This window comes from Xyrauchen texanus, chromosome 30 (genome assembly GCF_025860055.1).
Source record: "Xyrauchen texanus isolate HMW12.3.18 chromosome 30, RBS_HiC_50CHRs, whole genome shotgun sequence".
In the NCBI taxonomy this organism is placed as follows: Eukaryota; Metazoa; Chordata; class Actinopteri; order Cypriniformes; family Catostomidae; genus Xyrauchen; species Xyrauchen texanus.
The window spans coordinates 39,911,569-39,932,519 of record NC_068305.1 but is presented as its reverse complement, the minus strand read 5'-3'; the positions used below and the strand labels follow the sequence as shown (position 1 = coordinate 39,932,519).

General features: G+C 42.9%; 1 protein-coding gene across 1 annotated transcript in view; it reads left to right on the top strand.

Annotated features, from left to right (window-relative positions):
* Window positions 1-20,951, top strand: part of LOC127623581 (protein dispatched homolog 1-like) — a 66,822-nt gene that overhangs the window by 31,946 nt on the left and 13,925 nt on the right. The window contains exon 2 of the mRNA XM_052097973.1: window positions 14,610-15,165. Within this exon, the coding sequence (XP_051953933.1) occupies window positions 14,657-15,165 (509 nt within the window). The 5' untranslated portion in view covers window positions 14,610-14,656. The remainder of the gene's footprint in view (window positions 1-14,609; window positions 15,166-20,951) is intronic.

The window sequence follows — 20,951 nt, the reverse complement described above, 5'->3', positions numbered from 1 at the left end:
AGCTACCTGTTGCTCGCGCTCATGAACAAACTCCATAGTGACAACTGTGGCCGTTACGTGAACTGCAGCAGCTACCTGTTGCTCGCGCTCATGCACACACTCCATAGTGACACCTGTGGCCGTTAAGTGAACTGCAGCAGCTACCTGTTGCTCGCGCTCATGCACACACTCCATAGTGACACCTGTGGCCGTTACGTGAACTGCAGCAGCTACCTGTTGCTTGCACTCGTGCACACACTCCATAGTGACACCTGTGGCCGTTACGTGAACTGCAGCAGCTACCTGTTGCTCGCGCTCGTGCACACACTCCAGAGTGACACCTGTGGCCATTAAGTGAACTGCAGCAGCTACCTGTTGCTCGCGCTCGTGCACACACTCCAGAGTGACACCTGTGGCCGTTAAGTGAACTGCAGCAGCTACCTGTTGCTCGCGCTCGTGCACACACTCCACAGTGACACCTGTGGCCGTTACGTGAACTGCAGCAGCTACCTGTTGCTCGCGCTCGTGCACACACTCCATAGGGACGCAAGCGAGCATCGACCAAAACAATGATGTAACATACAAAGAGGCTGAACGTGATCCACTGGCATCAGGCTGACAGATGAGGTAGCATAATTAAAATTGCACAGTTATGATTGTTTTACTACAAGTTTGCGACTAAACTAAAACTACTTATCAACTAACGCACATACTGATACACACATACAGCTACATACTAGCGAGAAACCAGCGTATTTGCTTAAATTGATCCTGTATACCTGACTTTTAGTATAAAGAGAAGATTGTTGGAATTATTTGAAAGTTACGAAGCAAGGTAGCTTACAATTCGACAATGTTAGCAGGCGAGATCATGCTAGCTAAAATGACACCGATCAGTTCTTATGTCACTATATTTCACATGCTTTGCAGTTATGTAATGGGGCTTTTCCACTGCACGGTACAACTCGACTCAACTCGTCTCTGCTGATACCTGATGCTTTTTTTAGTACCACCTCGGTCGAGGTTCCAAGCGAGCCGAGCCGATACTAAATGTGACGTCAAAATCCTGCAGATCTCTGATTGGTCAGGGAGAATTGTCACTACCAGCGTTACTGGTTTTGGGACACGCGGCATCAACCCGCTAGTTTTATAGTTAGCTACAGTCATAGCAGTATCATTTCTTCACACGACTTTCGAATTGTGAATTAAAATGTCTGTGCGCAAAACCACGCCATGGTCAATAAACGAGGTGCAGACGGTCCACTCGTTAGTGATGAGCGAAACGATAGAGCCTCTCAGGAAGTGTCTCAGCTGTTGGCCGCACACGGCTACCAGCGACCTACCAACAGTGTAGGGGAAATGTACGAAACAAAACGTAAGTGACTGCAGAAACATCAAGGAAAAGTGGAAGTGGTTCGACCAAATGAACGCTATCTAAACCGGCGAGCAATGGGAGGGAGAGTGCGCTGGACTGATCCATGATGGAGGATGGTACGTTTTGTTACGTTAACTCGATACTCTGCTGGAAAGCTTCAATTTATTTATCTACTGGAAAGCTTCTAAAACAATGAGGCCAATTTAACTGTTACACTTGTGTAAAATCACCATGAACAACTGCTTTGTGCAGCACAATGAGCTAGTAGCTAACAGCTAGCGCTCGTGTTATTGTTTTGGTCAGTGTGTGTCGTGTTTGGCTTACTCTGTGTTTGTTTAGGAGTTGATGTTGTGCTGGGAGCCGGACGTTTGCTGGATTCATCTCTAAGATAACGTTACCTAGTGTTGCAGTTTGTTGTCGCTGTTGAATAGCGGAAGAGAAGCTATTACTGTCTGAAGCAAGACTTTCGGGAGCACGCATAATCGTTGCATCCTTTGGATTTTCTCGGCAAAAGCGACCCGCTACCTTCGCATGAAAATCAGTCTACAGGCTTTAATAGGCAACCTAGGAAGTCCGGGAAGGGCTAATTTTTTAAGTTGCGTTACAAGCATAAAACGCGAATATCACATGAAAATGGTTACATATTCTACCTTTAATTAATAGCACTATATTAAAGCGTTAAATCGACAGCACGTTAAAACATATTGGTAACACTTTACAATAAAATGCCGTTTTTTAATATTAGCTAACATGAACTAACAATGAATTATACTTTTACGGCATTAATTAATGTTTGATAATGTTAACTACGACATTGACTAATACATTTTTAAAACGGTTGTATTTGTTAACATTAGTTAATGCAATATGAAATAACATTAACTAACAATGAACAATTGTAATTTTATTAGCTAAAAGTAACAGAGCTTAATAAGTGCGGTCTTAAATATATTGTTCATTGTTAGTTAATTATACATAATGCATTAACTAATGTTAACTAATGGCACTTTATTGTAAAGTGTGACCATCCATCCATCCATCTTCAACTGCTTATCCGAAGTCGGGTCGCGGGGGCAGCAGCTCCAGCAGGGGGCTCCACACTTCCCTATCCTGAGCCACATTATCCAGCTCTGACTCTGACTCCGAGGTGTTCCCAGGCCAGTGTGGAGATGTAATCTCGCCACCTAGTCCTGGGTCTTCCCCGAGACCTCCTCCCAGCTGGACGTGCCTGAAACACCTCCCTAGGGAGGCACCCAGGGGCCATCCTTACCAGATGCCCAAACCACCTCAACTGACTCCTTTCGACACAAAGGAGCAGCGGCTCTACTCCGAGCTCCTCACGGATGACTGAGCTCCTCACCCTATCTCTAAGGGAGAAGCCCGCCACCCTTCTGAGGAAGCCCATTTCGGCCGCTTGTACTCGTGACCTAGTTCTTTCGGTCATGACCCAGCCTTCATGACCATAGGTGAGGGTAGGAACGAAAATTGACCGGTAGATCGAGAGCTTTGCCTTCCGGCTCAGCTCTCTTTTCGTGACAACGGTGCGATAGAGTGAGTGCAATACGGCCCCCGCTGCCCCGATTCTCCGGCCAACCTCCCGCTCCATTGTCCCCTCACTCGTGAACAAGACCCCGAGGTACTTGAACTCCTTCACTTGGGGCAATACCTCCTCCTAAAGTGTGACCAACATAGTTTAATTCTTATGTACGAAAATGTGTTATTTGAACTGTAAAGTTGTCATTTTGTTTTTATGGGACTTTTTTTGAACAAGAAACGTTCCTTTAATTGTCATTGGATTAAGTTTGATAATGAGATAGAAGGGCATTAATAGATATATTTTTTTAGCCCTTAGATATATTTTAGGTAAATTAATTATTAGCCCTTAAAGTTTGAGCTGTATACCTTGGTATGTGTGGTCCACCCAAAAATAAATAAATATATAAATGATTTTTGCATATTTCTTATAGCTCACTGTGTTGTAATACAGTCAGAGCACTGTTTCTTTTCATTCTGGCCTTGAGACATAATGTCAGAATTCCTTTGGTCCATGCACCAACACTCTGAGGAATCTGAGGCCCTGGGAGAAATTTGACATCTACTTTCCAAATAGTGTGTGGAAGTCCAGAAGACTGCGTCTGACAGACATACTCCCTTCTTCGGCCCGCTCTGTCTCTCTATAACCCTCCCAAACTCCACCGGAGGGAGAAAAGATGGAATTACAGAGTCGCTTGATGTTTGCTGATGCACAGCCAGATCTCATATGGATGTTGCCGCATTTGGGCCATTCCTCAACGACTGAGCCGAACAAACGCTGAAATAGACAGTTGCCCTCCTTCACTGTGATCTGCCCTTACTTCATCAGTTCTCTGTCTGTCTGTCTGTCTGGACCCTTTTGTTGGCAGAAGGATCCAGGATTTTGGATCAAACTAGACACATTTCCCGCTCTTTACTCTTGACCAATCAGATGCAGGGATGTCCATACAGACAAACCATTTTTTAGGAGGTAAAGTTTGTTAATACATTTATATTTATATTTACATTTACATTTATGCATTTGGCAGACGCTTTTATCCAAAGCGACTTACAGTGCACTTATTACAGGGACAATCCCCCCCGGAGCAACCTGGAGTTAAGCTGCGTTCACACTGCCAGTGACTTTGTCGCTGCAGGTCACCAGTGGCTGCCGGTGAAGTCGCTAGTGGGCGTTCCCACTACTGGTTGCCTAGTAACGTTTATAAATGACATTCACGGATGTCATTCCATTGCTGTTGACAGCGAATCTCTTTTCTTGCCGCTAAAAACAAACATTTTGGAGGGAAAAGACTAAATATAAATGGAATCAGTACATAAAATGCTTTATATCAAAGATGAATGAGAAACCAGGTGTGCTGTTTGCCATAGCGGCGGTTTATCTGCGGCGAAAACGCAAACGCCGGTCTGTCTGGGTCCACTAAACCATTCAATCTCGGAGTCAGCACGGCGAGTACCACTGGCTGGTGCAAGAGCTGCGGCTGGATATACCATATCCATATCATAGAGCACTGGAAAATTGCTAACAGCAAGAATTAGCCTTTCATCCATCTTTCCGTTACTGCAGGAGCTGAGAGAGAGAGAGAGAGAGAGAGAGAGAGAGAGAGAGAGAAGGATCACGTGAGCTCTCCCGTCTTCTCTCCTATTGGCTGTCGCTTCCGTTAGTCACTCTTCATTTGAATAAAGTTGAACTTGTCTCAACTTTGTCGCGTCGCTGGACACGCCCACATCTAGTCGCCAACGGTCGCGACAGCTTGTGTCGCCGGAAGTCACTGTGCTCTCATTGAAAATGAATGGGATGGTGTCGCTGTCTCGCGCGATGTCGCAGGCAGTGTGTACGCAGCTTTAAGTACCTTGCTCAAGGACACAATGGTGGTGGCTGTGTGGATCCAACCAGCAACCTTCTGATTACCAGTTATGTGCTTTAGCCCACTACGCCACCACCACTCAGCAGTGGTACTATATACTATGGAATACTAATATAAAATAATGATAACAAATGATATGTACACAAAATTGACTTCAAACTCACTAAACATTGGAAAGAGATGGAATCGACTTGACACAGAGCTAACTCTTCTGTTCTCTGGCCAAGCTGGCATGATGTCTGTTGATGCCGATGATTTCAGATTTGCCTAAAATTGGCTGATTAATCATCTTGGCCAATGAATTGGTCATCCTTCACTATGATCGCTCCTTTCTTAACCAGCTCTCTCAGTCTGTCTGGACCCTTTTGTTGGTCTGTTGCTACTAGAATATGATCAAATTGGCCAAAAATAAACAGGCCTGAAAAATGATCAGTTTGGCTAAGCTTTAATTGGCTAATTATTGGTTAATTTGAGATTATTGGCAACAGAATCTTAAATTGCCAGAGAATTGCCAATATATCAGCCTGAAACTACTAGAATATGATCAAATTGGCAAATAATTAATCATTTTTTCCAATCACCCAATTATTGGTTAATTTGAGATTATTGAAAACAAACTGTTAATCTCAATCTCAGACTGGCCAAAATTCAACCAGTTAATCATCTTGGCCAATATATTGGTCCATGACTACTAGAACTGGATCAAACTTGCCAAAAACGAACAGATTAATCGTCTTGGTTGTAGCCCAATTTTTTTGCCAGTTTCAGATTATTGACAACAACCAATAATCTAAATCTCAGATTGGCCAGAAATGTGCCAATATATTAGTTTAACTACTAGATTATGATCTAATTGGCCAAGAATAGACTGATTAATTGGTTTGTCCAATCGCACAATATTTGGTCAATTAGAGATTATTGGCATCAACTGATCATTTTAATCTTTAATTAGCCAATAATTTCAATATATTGGTCTATAACTACTAGATTATGATCTAATTGGCCAAGAATGAAATGACTAATCTGTTTGTAGAATCACCCAATTTTTGGCTAATTTGAGATTCTCAAAATGGCCAGTTATTGGCCTGTATCTTCTAGAATATAACCATATTGGCTGATCAATCAATTTGACCAATTTGTCTCTCTATCACTACAAGGATATGACCATAGTTTACTCAAATGGATCTAATTTGTCTTTTAAATGACTATGAAAATGTAAATGTTGTAATATTTAATAATTTAATACATGCCAGCAGTGGCAGAGCTAGGGGGTGGCCAGGGGTGGCCGTTGGCCACCATGGACCGAAGCTTGGCCACCCCACTCACAATTGCTGTTTTAGTCATTTTTTTGGCACAATTTAGACCTTTAGTGGTGAAATCATCTCTGTACAAATGTACAAACTTAACATGTGTGCACACCAAGGTTGCCAAACCTCTCCGTCCCGGGTGTCAGTGTCTCCGTCCCCAGTGGCGGAGCTAGGGGGTGGCCAGGGGTGGCCGTGGCCACCATGGACCAAAGCCTGGCCACCCCATTGGCCACCCCACTCACAATTGCTGTATTAGTCATTTTTTTGGCACAATTCAGTTCGTTAGAGCTGAAATCATCTCTGTACAAATGTACAAACCAATGTCACCAAACCTCTCCATCCCAGGTGTCATTGTATTCCAGCCCCGCCTCCAAAGTCCGACGATATAAATATGCTGCCCGAACATTTCTGTGCCACCACAGACTGGTCACTTGCCCCTGCCTGGCCAACCTTTTGGAAAAACTCCTGGCTCCGCCCCTGCATGTCATTGGCTTGCACAGGCCTCCGATAAGAAGATGAGCCAATCATATACAACAAATCAGATAAACCAGCTCAAAAGTTCAACTAAATGATCCTTTGTCCGATACAGAACAGAGTCATTGCTCTCTATTGCACCTGAAAGCCGTCAGCCGACAACACTCGTATGAGGAATGTAAATCAGGAACACAGTGCTGGGAAACCTCTCCTATTTCATTTCCAGCCAAAAATGCCATCTCTCCCTGCTTTTATGGATTCACATTTTTCTAGCAGAACAAAAGCCTGTTAGGACCGCATATGAATTGCGCCTGACGCATGGCATGCATCTGCAGCTGCACCTGCAATTGTGTGTTAGCATGTTAAACAAAAAGCAACAATGCTAGATCTAAATGCTTGGATTTAATTCACCACCACTCTCAATACGCTTTTCTTACTATTGGACTAAACATTTTATAGAGTTCTTTAAAAGAGTTCCCGACTGTTCCGCTTTGAGCTAGTCCATAATTTGCTTAGCGTGTACTGATGTTCCTCCAGCGCAGTAAAACACATGTGAGACTCTGGGGGTCGAGGAAGCAGCCAGGAACTGTCTGCCCTAATCTCAGATTGGCGTTGTGGAGATTTGCTGTCCCTACAGTTTTGGAAAACTCTTACACACAAGAATCCACAGAGAAAACCCAACAATTGTGCTGAAAGTCAGTCTTGACTTTACTCGACTTTTTGTACTCAAGTGCATGGTGGGTACAAATTCGCCATGGTCATGAGTATGGGCGCATACATACTAGAGTTTAATCTGGGCTGGTGTGTCAAGGATTTAAGGCCGATTTATACTTCTGTGTCAAACCTATGGCATAGGCTACGCATAGCTACGACAGCTACGACGTAGCCTGACATGCACCTCTCTAAAAATTTAACTATGCATCGCGCCTACATGATTGGTCCGCTTTGCAACCAGAGACGATCCCCCATAAAATATCAGGGATAGCGTCATATTTCCTCTAAGACTATAAGATCTTGTTTGATGCAACACTCTGTAAAGTAGTCATCTGTTGAGCATTGAATATTTCAAACAGGCAGCTCCAGTTGTGCTTCCGTAAATCCTATTATTTTGAGAGACGTTAGCATGTTGCTAAGCTAACAATGTGATTTTTAAGTGTAAAAATGTATAAAACGTCCATATATTGTTTGATTCATCACACTGTAAAGTAGCCATCTGTTGAGCAATGAATATTTCAAACGGGCAGCTCCAGTTGTTCTTCTGTAAATCCTATTATTTTGAAAGATGTTAGCATGTTGCTAAGCTAACAATGTGATTTTTAAGTGTAAATATTTATAAAATGCCCAAATATTGTTTGATGCAATGCATTGTATAGTAGTCATCTGTTGAGCAATGAATATTTCAAACAGGTAGCTCCAGTTGTGCTTCTGTAAATCCTATTATTTTGAGAGACGTTAGCATGTTGCTAAGCTAACAATGTGATTTTTAAGTGTAAAAATGTATAAAACGCCCAAATATTGTTTGATGCAACACTCTGTAAAGTAGTCATCTGTTGGGCAATTAATATTTCAAACAGGCAGCTCCAGTTGTGCTTCCATAAATCCTATTATTTTGAGAGACGTTAGCATGTTGCTAAGCTAACAACGTGATTTTTAAGCATAAAAATGTATAAAACGTCCAATTATTGTATAAAATAGTGCATTTTTATTTAGATTGATCTATCTTTTTTATCAATACTAAAATAAAATGAACAAGCTGTCTTAAAAGTGCAAAATCTGTGTTCTGAGCACACCTGTGATGTCTTAAAATGCCCGACTACTCACTTTACATTTTTACAATCTTGCTGAACTACATTGTAAATGTTATCTTTTCGATTGCGTAAGTGGCTTTAGCAAACTACAATACAACTGATTTCAATCTGACTACATTTCTTTTTTTTTTTATTCAACTCTTCAAAATACCTCCATAACGACTATCCAGAGCTCAGACATTGACATGACCCACCCTTCCTCTATGACCCTCATTCTTCTGTGATCATTTTTTTTCGTCTCTCCTCTTGCTTTTCTCTCCCCCCGCCTGCTGTGTTGTTGGTCTGACTTTGTCAGCTTTGATGAAGTGTTGGCGATCGATACAGGGTTAGCCCGGAACGCTTTGATTACGGCTTCATCCAGTTACAGTGCCCTCTCCTTGGTAGCCTCTTTCCTTTGAAGTTCGGCCTTGGGGTTCAGCTGCATGTTGTTATTGCAGAGGGGCATCTTTACTCCGAACCAGAACCATTTGTTGCTGGGGTAGTTTATGATACATAGTGCTGCTGTATTAGACTCCTCTTATGGACTAAGTTTTGATGCTCACTTTTAAAGTGATGTCATTTTTTATTTAAACACTGTAAGTGTGTGTGTGTGTGTGTGTACACCGATCAGCCACAACATTAAAACCACCTGCGTAATATTGTGTAGGTCCCCCTCATGCCGCCAAAACAGCATCTCAGAATAGTATTCTGCGATTATATTCTTTTATATTTTATTTTATATCTATTATATATATATATATATATATATACAGTGAGGAAAATAAGTATTTGAACACCCTGCTATTTTGCAAGTTCTCCCACTTAGAAATCATGGAGGGGTCTGAAATTGTCATCGTAGGTGCATGTCCACTGTGAGAGACATAATCTAAAAAAAAATCCAGAAATCACAATGTATGATTTTTTAACTATTTATTTGTATGATACAGCTGCAAATAAGTATTTGAACACCTGTCTATCAGCTAGAATTCTGACCCTCAAAGACCTGTTAGTCTGCCTTTAAAATGTCCACCTCCACTCCATTTATTATCCTAAATTAGATGCACCTGTTTGAGGTCGTTAGCTGCATAAAGACACCTGTCCACCCCATACAATCAGTAAGAATCCAACTACTGACATGGCCAAGACCAAAGAGCTGTCCAAAGACACTAGAGACAAAATTGTACACCTCCACAAGGCTGGAAAGGGCTACGGGAAATTGCCAAGCAGCTTGGTGAAAAAAGGTCCACTGTTGGAGCAATCATTAGAAAATGGAAGAAGCTAAACATGACTGTCAATCTCCCTCGGACTGGGGCTCCATGCAAGATCTCACCTCGTGGGGTCTCAATGATCCTAAGAAAGGTGAGAAATCAGCCCAGAACTACACGGGAGGAGCTGGTCAATGACCTGAAAAGAGCTGGGACCAACGTTTCCAAGGTTACTGTTGGTAATACACTAAGACGTCATGGTTTGAAATCATGCATGGCACGGAAGGTTCCCCTGCTTAAACCAGCACATGTCAAGGCCCGTCTTAAGTTTGCCAATGACCATTTGGATGATCTAGAGGAGTCATGGGAAAAAATATAACTTTTTGGTCATAATTCCACTAACCGTGTTTGGAGGAAGAAGAATGTTGAGTACCATCCCAAGAACACCATCCCTACTGTGAAGCATGGGGGTGGTAGCATCATGCTTTGGGGGTGTTTTTCTGCACATGGGACAGGGCGACTGCACTGCATTAAGGAGAGGATGACCGGGGCCATGTATTGCGAGATTTTGGGGAACAACCTCCTTCCCTCAGTTAGAGCATTGAAGATGGGTCGAGGCTGGGTCTTCCAACATGACAATGACCCGAAGCACACAGCCAGGATAACCAAGGAGTGGCTCTGTAAGAAGCATATCAAGGTTCTGGCGTGGCCTAGCCAGTCTCTAGACCTAAACCCAATAGAGAATCTTTGGAGGGAGCTCAAACTCCGTGTTTCTCAGCGACAGCCCAGAAACCTGACTGATCTAGAGAAGATCTGTGTGGAGGAGTGGGCCAAAATCCCTCCTGCAGTGTGTGCAAACCTGGTGAAAAACTACAGGAAACGTTTGACCTCTGTAATTGCAAACAAAGGCTACTGTACCAAATATTAACATTGATTTTCTCAGGTGTTCAAATACTTATTTGCAGCTGTATCATACAAATAAATAGTTAAAAAAATCATACATTGTGATTTCTGGATTTTTTTTTATATTATGTCTCTCACAGTGGACATGCACCTACGATGACAATTTCAGACCCCTCCATGATTTCTAAGTGGGAGAACTTGCAAAATAGCAGGGTGTTCAAATACTTATTTTCCTCACTGTATATATATATATATATATATATATATATATATATATATTTACTCTATTATTCTCTGGTTTTATTGGCATTCTAGTTATTAGAGTACCAAACCCGTTAAGAACATGTCCCGTTTCTATGATGTTCCAAAATCAAATTAAAAGAAAAATAGGAAGTCATATGTTGCATGTAGCAAATGATGCCTATAGGCTGCTTTATACTTCTGCGTTGAACCTATGGCATAGGCTCCATGTGGCCAACGCATTGGTTTGCATTCATAGTTCTGTGCCGCGGTGTCTGCATTGTTCTGAGCAAATGCGTAGCATTGGGGACATGTTTATTTTTGTCCCCTGCACTTTCCAAGTTAAACATTATGATTAATAAAGGCTGTAAAAAATATATTGTTCATTGTTTGTTCAAGATACCGAATGCATTAACTAATGTTAACTTTTTATTGAGTGTTATCAATATTACATTAAAATTGCATTCATTGTGAATTGCTAACATGTCTTTGTATTGAAAACAGTTATTAATAGTTCTGTTGCCAATATCAAAAGGCCACTGTGACAGACTGGCAACCAAAAACCACGAGAGCATCACACACAGCAGAGATACATTCAAAAATAAGAAAAACATATCCATTACAAGCTTTAAAACTGCTCCAGTGAGAAATCATTAATATCAAGTCTGGTTCATCCTTTGGAGCAATTTCCAACCACCTGAAGGTGCCACGTTCATCTGTACAAACAATAGTACGCAAGTATAAACACCATGTGACCCCACAGTCATCACACCGCTCAGGAAGGAGACGCATTCAGTCTCCTAGAGATGAACGTAGTTTAGTGTGAAAAGTGCAAATCAATCCCAGAACAACAGCAAAGGACCTTGTGAAGATGCTGGAGGAAACAGGTGGACGAGTATCTATATCCACAGCAAAACCAGTCCTATATGGACATCACCTGAAAGGCTGCTCAGCCAGGAAGAAGCCGCTGCTCCAAAACCACCATAAAAAAGCCAGACTACAGTTTACAAGCGCACATGGGGACAAAGATCTTACTTTTTGGAGAACATTTTGTCCATAATGACCATTGTTGTGTTTGGAGGAAAAAGGTTGAGGCTTGCAAGCCGAAGAACACCATCCCAACCGTGAAGCATGGAGGTGCAGCATCATGTTGTGGGGTACTGGTGCACTTCACAAAATAGATGACATCATGAGGAAGGAACATTATGTGGATATATTGAAGCTCGGTCACAAATGGGTCTTCCAAATGGACGATGACCCCAAGTACACCTCCAAAGTTGTGGCACAATGGCTCAAGGACAACAAAGTCAAGGTATTGGAGTGGCCATCACAAATTTTCTATTGGATTGAGATCAGGGTTTTGTGATAACACAATTGTCCAAGTTTTTGTTGGCTGAACTTGATAATTTATAACTTAAAAAAAAAAAACGATTCAGCTGAAATGAAAAATATAGACTATAAAATAAGTCAAGCGAACAACATGCATAAATCGCACTTATTCAGATTCCCAGCATGCACTGTGGCTTGAATAAATGATACCAATTGCAGTGTTTCTGTCTTTTCATTTTTTACAGTTTGCTTATTTTTTTATTCATGCTGTTTGTTGTCAATTTCAATCATTTGTCATGTAGCAATAATTCAAAGCTCGTCGTTGGAGTCAGACCTATTTTGAGTCACACACAATACTCGCTGAGATACCCAGGCCCCCAAATATATAGATTTATATGGATGGATTAGACGCCTTTAATCTCTTTTGTAATGGGCGAATGAATTACCACTAGACCAAAGTCAGACTGTGAAGTTAGTTCTAAGAAAAGCTCTAGCAGCATTTGATTGCAGTCAAATATTTTGTTATCTAACGCAATCAAGTGTGCCGCACAAGCCCTCAAAAGTGAAGCCAAAACGTCTCGATCGCCCCCCCGGTGGCTGGTCCTAGTATAGGTCATAAACCCCGCCTCCCCATGTTATTCAACGGGACGTGAGACCAACTAAACAATTAAATTACACTTCACATATCTTTTTTCCAAAGATAGTTTCTGTCATTTACTGTCGTTTCTATCACGTTGATGTCATTTCAAGTGTTTGTTTTCAAAATAAGTTTGTTTTTAGTTATTTGATGCTATAAAAACGCTGTTGTGACATCATGATTGACAGCTGTGATTGACAGCTCTGAGCGAAGCAGTCACTGAAGCACCACCTGACTTTTTTTCGGGATCTTCGGAGGACTGAGGAGATTGGAGCTTTAAATTTAATATCTAAATTTCTATAATTAATTATTTCACACCGTCATAAGTCCAAAGTCAAAAGTACAGGGGCGTGTGCTTGCGATTGATTCGGCGAGAGTGAGGGCGGGGCCTTGATTTCGCGGCTTTACTTCCTGCTCACTACTGCGCAGGTCTGGTCCCGAAATCGCAACTGCGCAGACTCAAGTCCCAAGATGTCAGCGCCATATCGGGACACTGGCGGCTTCAGTTCTCACCAATGGAAAAGAGCGAAGGGGCGTCGGCCATCTTTTTTTACAGTCTATGAACGCAATGACATTCAGACATTTTTAAGTTTGATTTAAATATCCACGTATGTTTTAGGGTCCAGTCTTGGATGCATGGAGGTAGGAGTGGCCGATATATACCGGTGGACATGATAAACCGGTAGAAATTTGCCAACCGGTATACATTTGTATTATCGTCTCTATCGCGGTAACGCAAAATTTCCACACGAGAAATGTTTACAGCGCATAACACGTACGCATTACACACTCTGTCGGATAAATGGAAAATTATATAAGATGAAGGTTTCATTTATAATGATTTTTCAGGAAAAATTTAACTATATCGTGATATAAAATTACTGGTATCGTGATATAGGATTTTGGGCATATCGCCCACCCCTACATGGGGGCATCAAATATGGTAATTCACAGCATTGCAGATGTTTTCACTAGTTTTCCCTTTTTAAGAAAGCTCTCTCTATCCGTTTGCTTTTTTAAATGGATGCGGTTCAACTGTGTACACAACCAGATTTGTTGGTGTCAGCAGAAGTTTGGGAAACTGGATTTAGTTTGTGCACAAACACGACAGAGGGGAAATCTGCTGACTTTTAAATGAAATGGGATCTTTCATGATCCCGGACCCATGTGTGGGGTTTTTTTCCCTAAAACTTTTGGCATGTGTGCCGGAGACAATCTTCATTTCCAGCAGAGTTTTGCAGGTCTCCACCTGTCACGTTGGTGAATGTTAGTGATTTACTTGTTAGCGTTGACCCTGGCGTCAGTCTATATGTCTGGGCAGAGTTCCAATATCACAACCATGCATTTATCTGGTATCTTTTTTTTTTGAAGTGCACACCACAGTTAAATATCCAATGAAACATTTAAAATCGCAGAGGCAGCCCGTGTCATTGCTTTGAAACACTTTCCTGGCCATGAGGGCTGAAATTCAAGCTCGCCGTATAATATTGACTCTGTCGTCTCAGTGTGTTCAAACCTGCTCTTTTCAATCAGACGTCTCTTCTGAAAGTTGCTTTGTTCTGTTCTTTGTGAGTTTACAATAAAGGGCTGAGCATCAGATCTAATGCAGAACTGGTTAGACTCACTGACACCGTTCCATAATGGGTCACATGGGTATTGCCATATAAATAATTGCATTTAATTGTCTGTTTTATGGCTTTTTCACGTTTATGACAATTGGCAGAGTTGGCAGAGCCAACAATCCTCAATGGATTATCTTATCAGCCAATCGTGTGGCAGCAGTGCGGTCACTGCTCATGCAGATATGGGTCAGGAGCCATCCACCATCGTCATCCGCCAGACTTTACCAAAGTTGTGTTGAGAAAAATGTATGAGACCGATTTAGAAATGTCGATGCATGAAAAAGGAGTCAATCCCTAACCATCTTGAGATTCAGATCTCGATGAATGACCATGATTGTGTGTTTTGTTTACAGAGTAAAGTCCTGAGCAGCTTGCTGACGGTCCACGGGCAGGAAGGAGAATGGCCCAGAGCATGGGGTCCGATGACCTCCGGGCCCTCAACAATGGTGGACCCTCAACAGGTGCCGATGAAAACAGTTATCCAAACACCAACGAAAACTCTGAGGAAGACCTGGGAGTGTCTGCATCCAAAAGGGCCCCCACACATCCCAATGATGAACAAATCCAGCCGCAGTGGTCGGGTCGAAACGGTGGGCTTAAAACGAATGGAACTGTATGTCAATCATTGTCAGGCTCCACCTCTTCCTCGTCCTCATTGCATGGCACAGACTCTCAGCGGCTAGCCGTACTGTTACCCAACTCTCTGCCACCCCATTGTTGCGCTTGCTGCACCCCGCGCCAACCCGTCTGCTGCAACGGGAACCAGCAGGATTGTGCAGTCTTTCAGAGCGGCGTGCCATCCGCGGCGCTTCCCATGGGCGTGTGCGGCATGCAAGGCATCCGCTGTTTCTGCATGCAGCACCAATGGCAGGAGCATCTGCAGAACCAGCCCAACATGACCACACTGAGGTGAGCATTGAAATGAATGGAATATTCCGGGTTTAATACAAGTTAAACTGAATCAACAGCATTTGTGGTATAATAAGATTACCACAAACTATATTTGACTTCCCCCTCGTTTTCTTAAAAAAGCAGCCCATTCGGCACATTTCTCGGCCGACCCACTGGACCGCACGGTTCTCTCATTGGCCAGTCCGCCCTTGATCCACCCTAAAGTGCGTCGGCCCACTGGGAAAATGCCCGGTATGCCAGCCCTGGTGAGGTGTTTAGGTCTCCACATACTTTTGTATATATTGTGTATATTGTGAATAGAGGTAGACCCATATATCGGTTTTACTGACTAATCGGTATCGATATTTGCTTTGTTTTCGGCAAAAATCTGGGCTGACAATTGCTGATCGTTTTAATTTTTTATTTTATTCATGATTAACAATGCATGATTAACAATCTAAATCTGTCATCATTGATCAAATTCATTCATATATTTTTAGCCATACTTGCATAATCTTTTGATTAGATAATAAACTGCATCTGGGATTTTCTTCTCTTGTAGCCTCTACGTTTGTGCCCGTCATGGTGAGGAAAGAATACGAAAATGTTTTAACCCTATAAATCGATTTTAAAACCAATTGGCCGATTAATCACTTATCCACCACCTTAGTTATCGGTATCAGCAAAATCCTCTATTGGTTAACCTCTAATTGTGAATATGCTACACTATGATTTTGTTGCTTTAGCGATTAATGGAATGGGGCAAATATATGTTAAATTTGAATTGCGTCTTGCTTAAATGCTCAATAAATGCTGCCATTTGTTCTGTGGCAGCTAGGGAATGAGTCGTACACATACTCTACATTAATTGTAGTCTCTGACCAGTGTTTTTTTCTAGCCTGGCTTTAGTGTTCTTGGATTGTGATGAACACTTTAAGTTTGCTCTCTGCTCCAAACAGAAACTCATGCAGTCAAGCGGAACTGTTTGCTTTCCAAACCCCCTCAGTGCTATAATGATCTGCCATACTGCCATTCCACTTAGCTGAACATGGCTTCTGGCAGCTCAGCTGCATCGTACTACTCGCCAAAAGACGTTTTTTTCCAGATAAAATTGAGCAGTTGTGCCTGTATAATGGTCAGCACTCTTGTGCTGGGAATAGACACAGGATACAATGGGCTTTTGAGAGGTCATATCAGGTTATGTGCAATATTGAATGTTAAATATTGAAGTTCCATGAACATTTTTTTTGTTTTTGCAATTGTTTATCAAAAATACACACCTGGAATGAAGTTCCTTTTTGTCTGGCGTCTCTTACAGTGGAAGTGAAGGTTACAGTGGGGCACTTACAATGGAAGTGAAGGTTACAGTGGGACACTTACAATGGTTGTGAAGGTTACAGTGGGGCACTTACAATGGAAGTGAAGGTTACAGTGGGACACTTACAGCAGAAGTGAAGGTTACAGTGCGACACTTGCAGTGGACGTGAAGGTTACAGTGGGACACTTACAGTGGAAGTGAAGGTTACAGTGGGACACTTGCAGTGGAAGTGAAGGTTACAGTTACAGTGGGACACTTACAGTGGAAGTGAAGGTTACAGTGGGACACTTACAGTGGAAGTGAAGGTTACAGTGGGACACTTACAGTGGAAGTGAAGGTTACAGTGCGACACTTGCAGTGGACGTGAAGGTTACAGTGCGACACTTGCAGTGGACGTGAAGGTTACAGTGGGACACTTACAGTGGACGTGAAGGTTACAGTGCGACACTTGCAGTGGACGTGAAGGTTACAGTGGGACACTTGCAGTGGACGTGAAGGTTACAGTGGGACACTTACAATGGAAGTGAAGGTTACAGTGCGACACTTGCAGTGGACGTGAAGGTTACAGTGGGACACTTACAGTGGAAGTGAAGGTTACAGTGGGACACTTGCAGTGGAAGTGAAGGTTACAGTTACAGTGGGACACTTACAGTGGAAGTGAAGGTTACAGTGGGACACTTACAGTGGAAGTGAAGGTTACAGTGGGACACTTACAGTGGAAGTGAAGGTTACAGTGCGACACTTGCAGTGGACGTGAAGGTTACAGTGGGACACTTACAGTGGAAGTGAAGGTTACAGTGGGACACTTGCAGTGGAAGTGAAGGTTACAGTTACAGTGGGACACTTACAGTGGAAGTGAAGGTTACAGTGGGACACTTACAGTGGAAGTGAAGGTTACAGTTACAGTGGGACACTTACAGTGGAAGTGAAGGTTACAGTGGGACACTTACAGTGGAAGTGAAGGTTACAGTGGGGCACTTACAGTGGAAGTGAAGGTTACAGTGGGGCACTTACAATGGAAGTGAAGGTTACAGTGCGACACTTACAGTGGAAGTGAAGGTTACAGTGCGACACTTACAGTGGAAGTGAAGGTTGCAGTGGGACACTTACAGTGGAAGTGAAGGTTACAGTGGAACACTTACAGTGGAAGTGAAATTTACAGTGGAACACGTACAATGGAAATGAAAGTTACAGTGGGACACTTACAGTGGAAGTGAAGGTTACAGTGGAACACGTACAATGGAAATGAAGGTTACAGTGGGACACTTACAGCAGAAGTGAAGGTTACAATTACAGTGGGACACTTACAGTGGAAGTGAAGGTTACAGTGGGACAGTGGAAGTGAAGGTTACAGTGGGACACTTACAGTGGAAGTGAAGGTTACAGTTACGGTGGGACACTTACAGTGGAAGTGAAGGTTACAGTGGGGCACTTACAGTGGAAGTGAAGGTTACAGTGGGACACTTACAGTGGAAGTGAAGGTTACAGTGGGACACTTACAATGGAAGTGAAGGTTACTTTTTAAGGAACTATCGGTTAGGTTTAGGTTTAAGGTTTAGGATAGGGAAGTCAGTGTTTACTCATTTTGTGCCACACAGTGGACATTCAACCTCAGAACTGCCGCGATTGGAACCACGTAATATCACTTTGCATTGGACACTTACAATGGAAGTGAAGGTTACACTTACAGTGGAAGTGAAGGTTAAAGTGGGACACTTACAGTGGAAGTGAATGTTACAGTTGGACACTTACAGTGGAAGTGAAGGTTACAGTGGGACACTTACAGCGGAAGTGAAGGTTACAGTGGGGCACTTACAGCGGAAGTGAAGGTTACAGTGGGGCACTTACAGCAGAAGTGAAGGTTACAGTGGGGCACTTACAGTGGAAGTGAAGGTTACAGTGGGACACTTACAGTGGAAGTGAAGGTTACAGTGGGACACTTACAATGGAAGTGAAGGTTACAGTGGGGCACTTATAGTGGAAGTGAAGGTTACAGTGGGACACTTACAGTGGAAGTGAAGGTTACAGTTACAGTGGGACACTTACAGTGGAAGTGAAGGTCACAGTTACAGTGGGACACTTCCAGTGGAAGTGAAGGTTACAGTTACAATGGGACACTTACAGTGGACGTGAAGGTTACAGTTACAGTGGGACACTTACAGTGGAAGTGAAGGTTACAGTGGGGCACTTACAGTGGAAGTGAAGGTTACAGTGGGGCACTTACAGCAGAAGTGAAGGTTACAGTGGGACACTTACAGCAGAAGTGAAGGTTACAGTTACATTGGGACATTTACAGTGGAAGTGAAGGTTACAGTGGGACAGTGGAAGTGAAGGTTACAGTGGGACACTTACAGTGGAAGTGAAGGTTACAGTTATGGTGGGACACTTACAGTGAAAGTGAAGGTTACAGTGGGGCACTTACAGTGGAAGTGAAGGTTACAGTGGGACACTTACAGTGGAAGTGAAGGTTACAGTTACGGTGGGACACTTACAGTGGAAGTGAAGGTTACAATGGGACACTTACAATGGAAGTGAAGGTTAAAGTTACGGTGGGACACTTACAGTGGAAGTGAAGGTTACAGTGGGGCACTTACAGTGGAAGTGAAGGTTACAGTGGGACACTTACAGTGGAAGTGAAGGTTACAGTTATGGTGGGACACTTACAGTGGAAGTGAAGGTTACAGTTACAGTGGGACACTTACGGTGGAAGTGAAGGTTACAGTGGGACACTTACAGTGGAAGTGAAGGTTACAGTGGGACACTTACAGTGGAAGTGAAGGTTACAGTTACAGTGGGACACTTACAGTGGAAGTGAAGGTTAAAGTTACAGTGGGACACTTACGGTGGAAGTGAAGGTTACAGTGGGACACTTACAGTGGAAGTGAAGGTTACATTGGGGCACTTGCAATGGAAGTGAATGGAGCCAATATTTGGATGATTTTAAAGGCAGAAATGTGAGACAAATAATTGTATTAAACCGCTTGCTTTCATTTTTCTGTTAAAACGTGTGTATTGACCTCAAAAGTTCAAGAAAGAAAGTCATGCGAGTCAACTCTCCCTTTAAGACACCGTTGACGCATCCCTGCTCTTCGTGTATAACTCGGCCCGAGCATGAGAACCCCGTGGAGTCGGTGAAGATGCCCAGAGCAGATCAAAGCTCACCTGATCCCATAAACCACGATTAAAGACTCAAAGCAACCAGAACCCAGTCATAACCTCAAATTAGACCGATGTCTAGCACTGTTATTATGGTTTACTAAACAGACTGGAGACTGTAGAAGGTTGAGGGAACAGCTGGAATGTATTAACCTTATGTAGGACTGTCTTGTTTTTATACTCTTTAAAGCTACAGGTGCAGTTATTATCAAGATCAAAAAGACAAATTACTTGACTTCAGGAGAATCTCTGCAGCAGTTGCACTGGACAGTTTTCAGTTCGCTGCTCGTAAATGTTTTATCCGAAACCATGGTGGTGTAAACAGTTCTTATTGTTGAATGTATAGCGCTTACATAATCTTTAGTAATTCTTACTAAGGCAATCGTCATTATTGCTCATAATTCGGTCCCAAACATAGTCTTCACAATTTACACAAGCTTAGTTTCGTGAGTTGTTGCATACTGAAATGTGTCAGACAGAATTCAGAACACAAGTAGACATTGCGTCCAGCCTCATGAAAATTACGTGACTGCCGGCATCTTTGCAAAGTGATATTACGTGGTTCCAATCGCGGCAGTTCTGAGGTTGAATGTCCACTCTGTGGCGCGAATGAGCAAACACTGACTTCCCTATCCTAAACCTTAGCAAAGCAACCGCAACGTTTTGTGGTGCGTCTATGACACTTTGGGCTCACGTGTCGACTCACGTGCTCTTCAGGACCTGTACCCCGCTCCATTACAACACAAGTGCAACGCTCTATCAGTCGAGCTACCACACAATTTGATCCATGCACAACTCCCCACTCAGCCAACTGAGAGCGAGAACCACATTATAGCGACCACGAGGAGGTTACCCCATGTGACTCTATCCTCCCTAGCAACCGTGCCAATTTGGTTGCTTAGGAGACCTGGCTGGAGTCACTCAGCACGCCCTGGATTCAACTCGCGACTCCAGGGGTGATATTCAGCGTCAATACTCGCCGAGATACCCAGGATCCTTCCTACCCTAAACTTAACTAATAGTGAAATGCAAACGCAAGATGAAAAACACAACCGTGGAGCTTCTATGACACTTTGGGTTCACGTGTGGACTCGTGTGCTCTTCAGGACTCGTACCCGCTCCTTTACATCACAAGTGCAACGCTCCATCAGTCAAGCCAACCGCACAATTTGTAATGCAAACACTTCTCGCATGTTCATTACAGACGCGGCATTGACGTCATGACGTTTCAGGCACGCCAAAGTAGCTCTAGCTGAAGAAATGGCGTGCGGGAAACAAAATTGGTACTATTTTCTTGCTAAACATTTTGAAAGATTTACAAATATTTGAA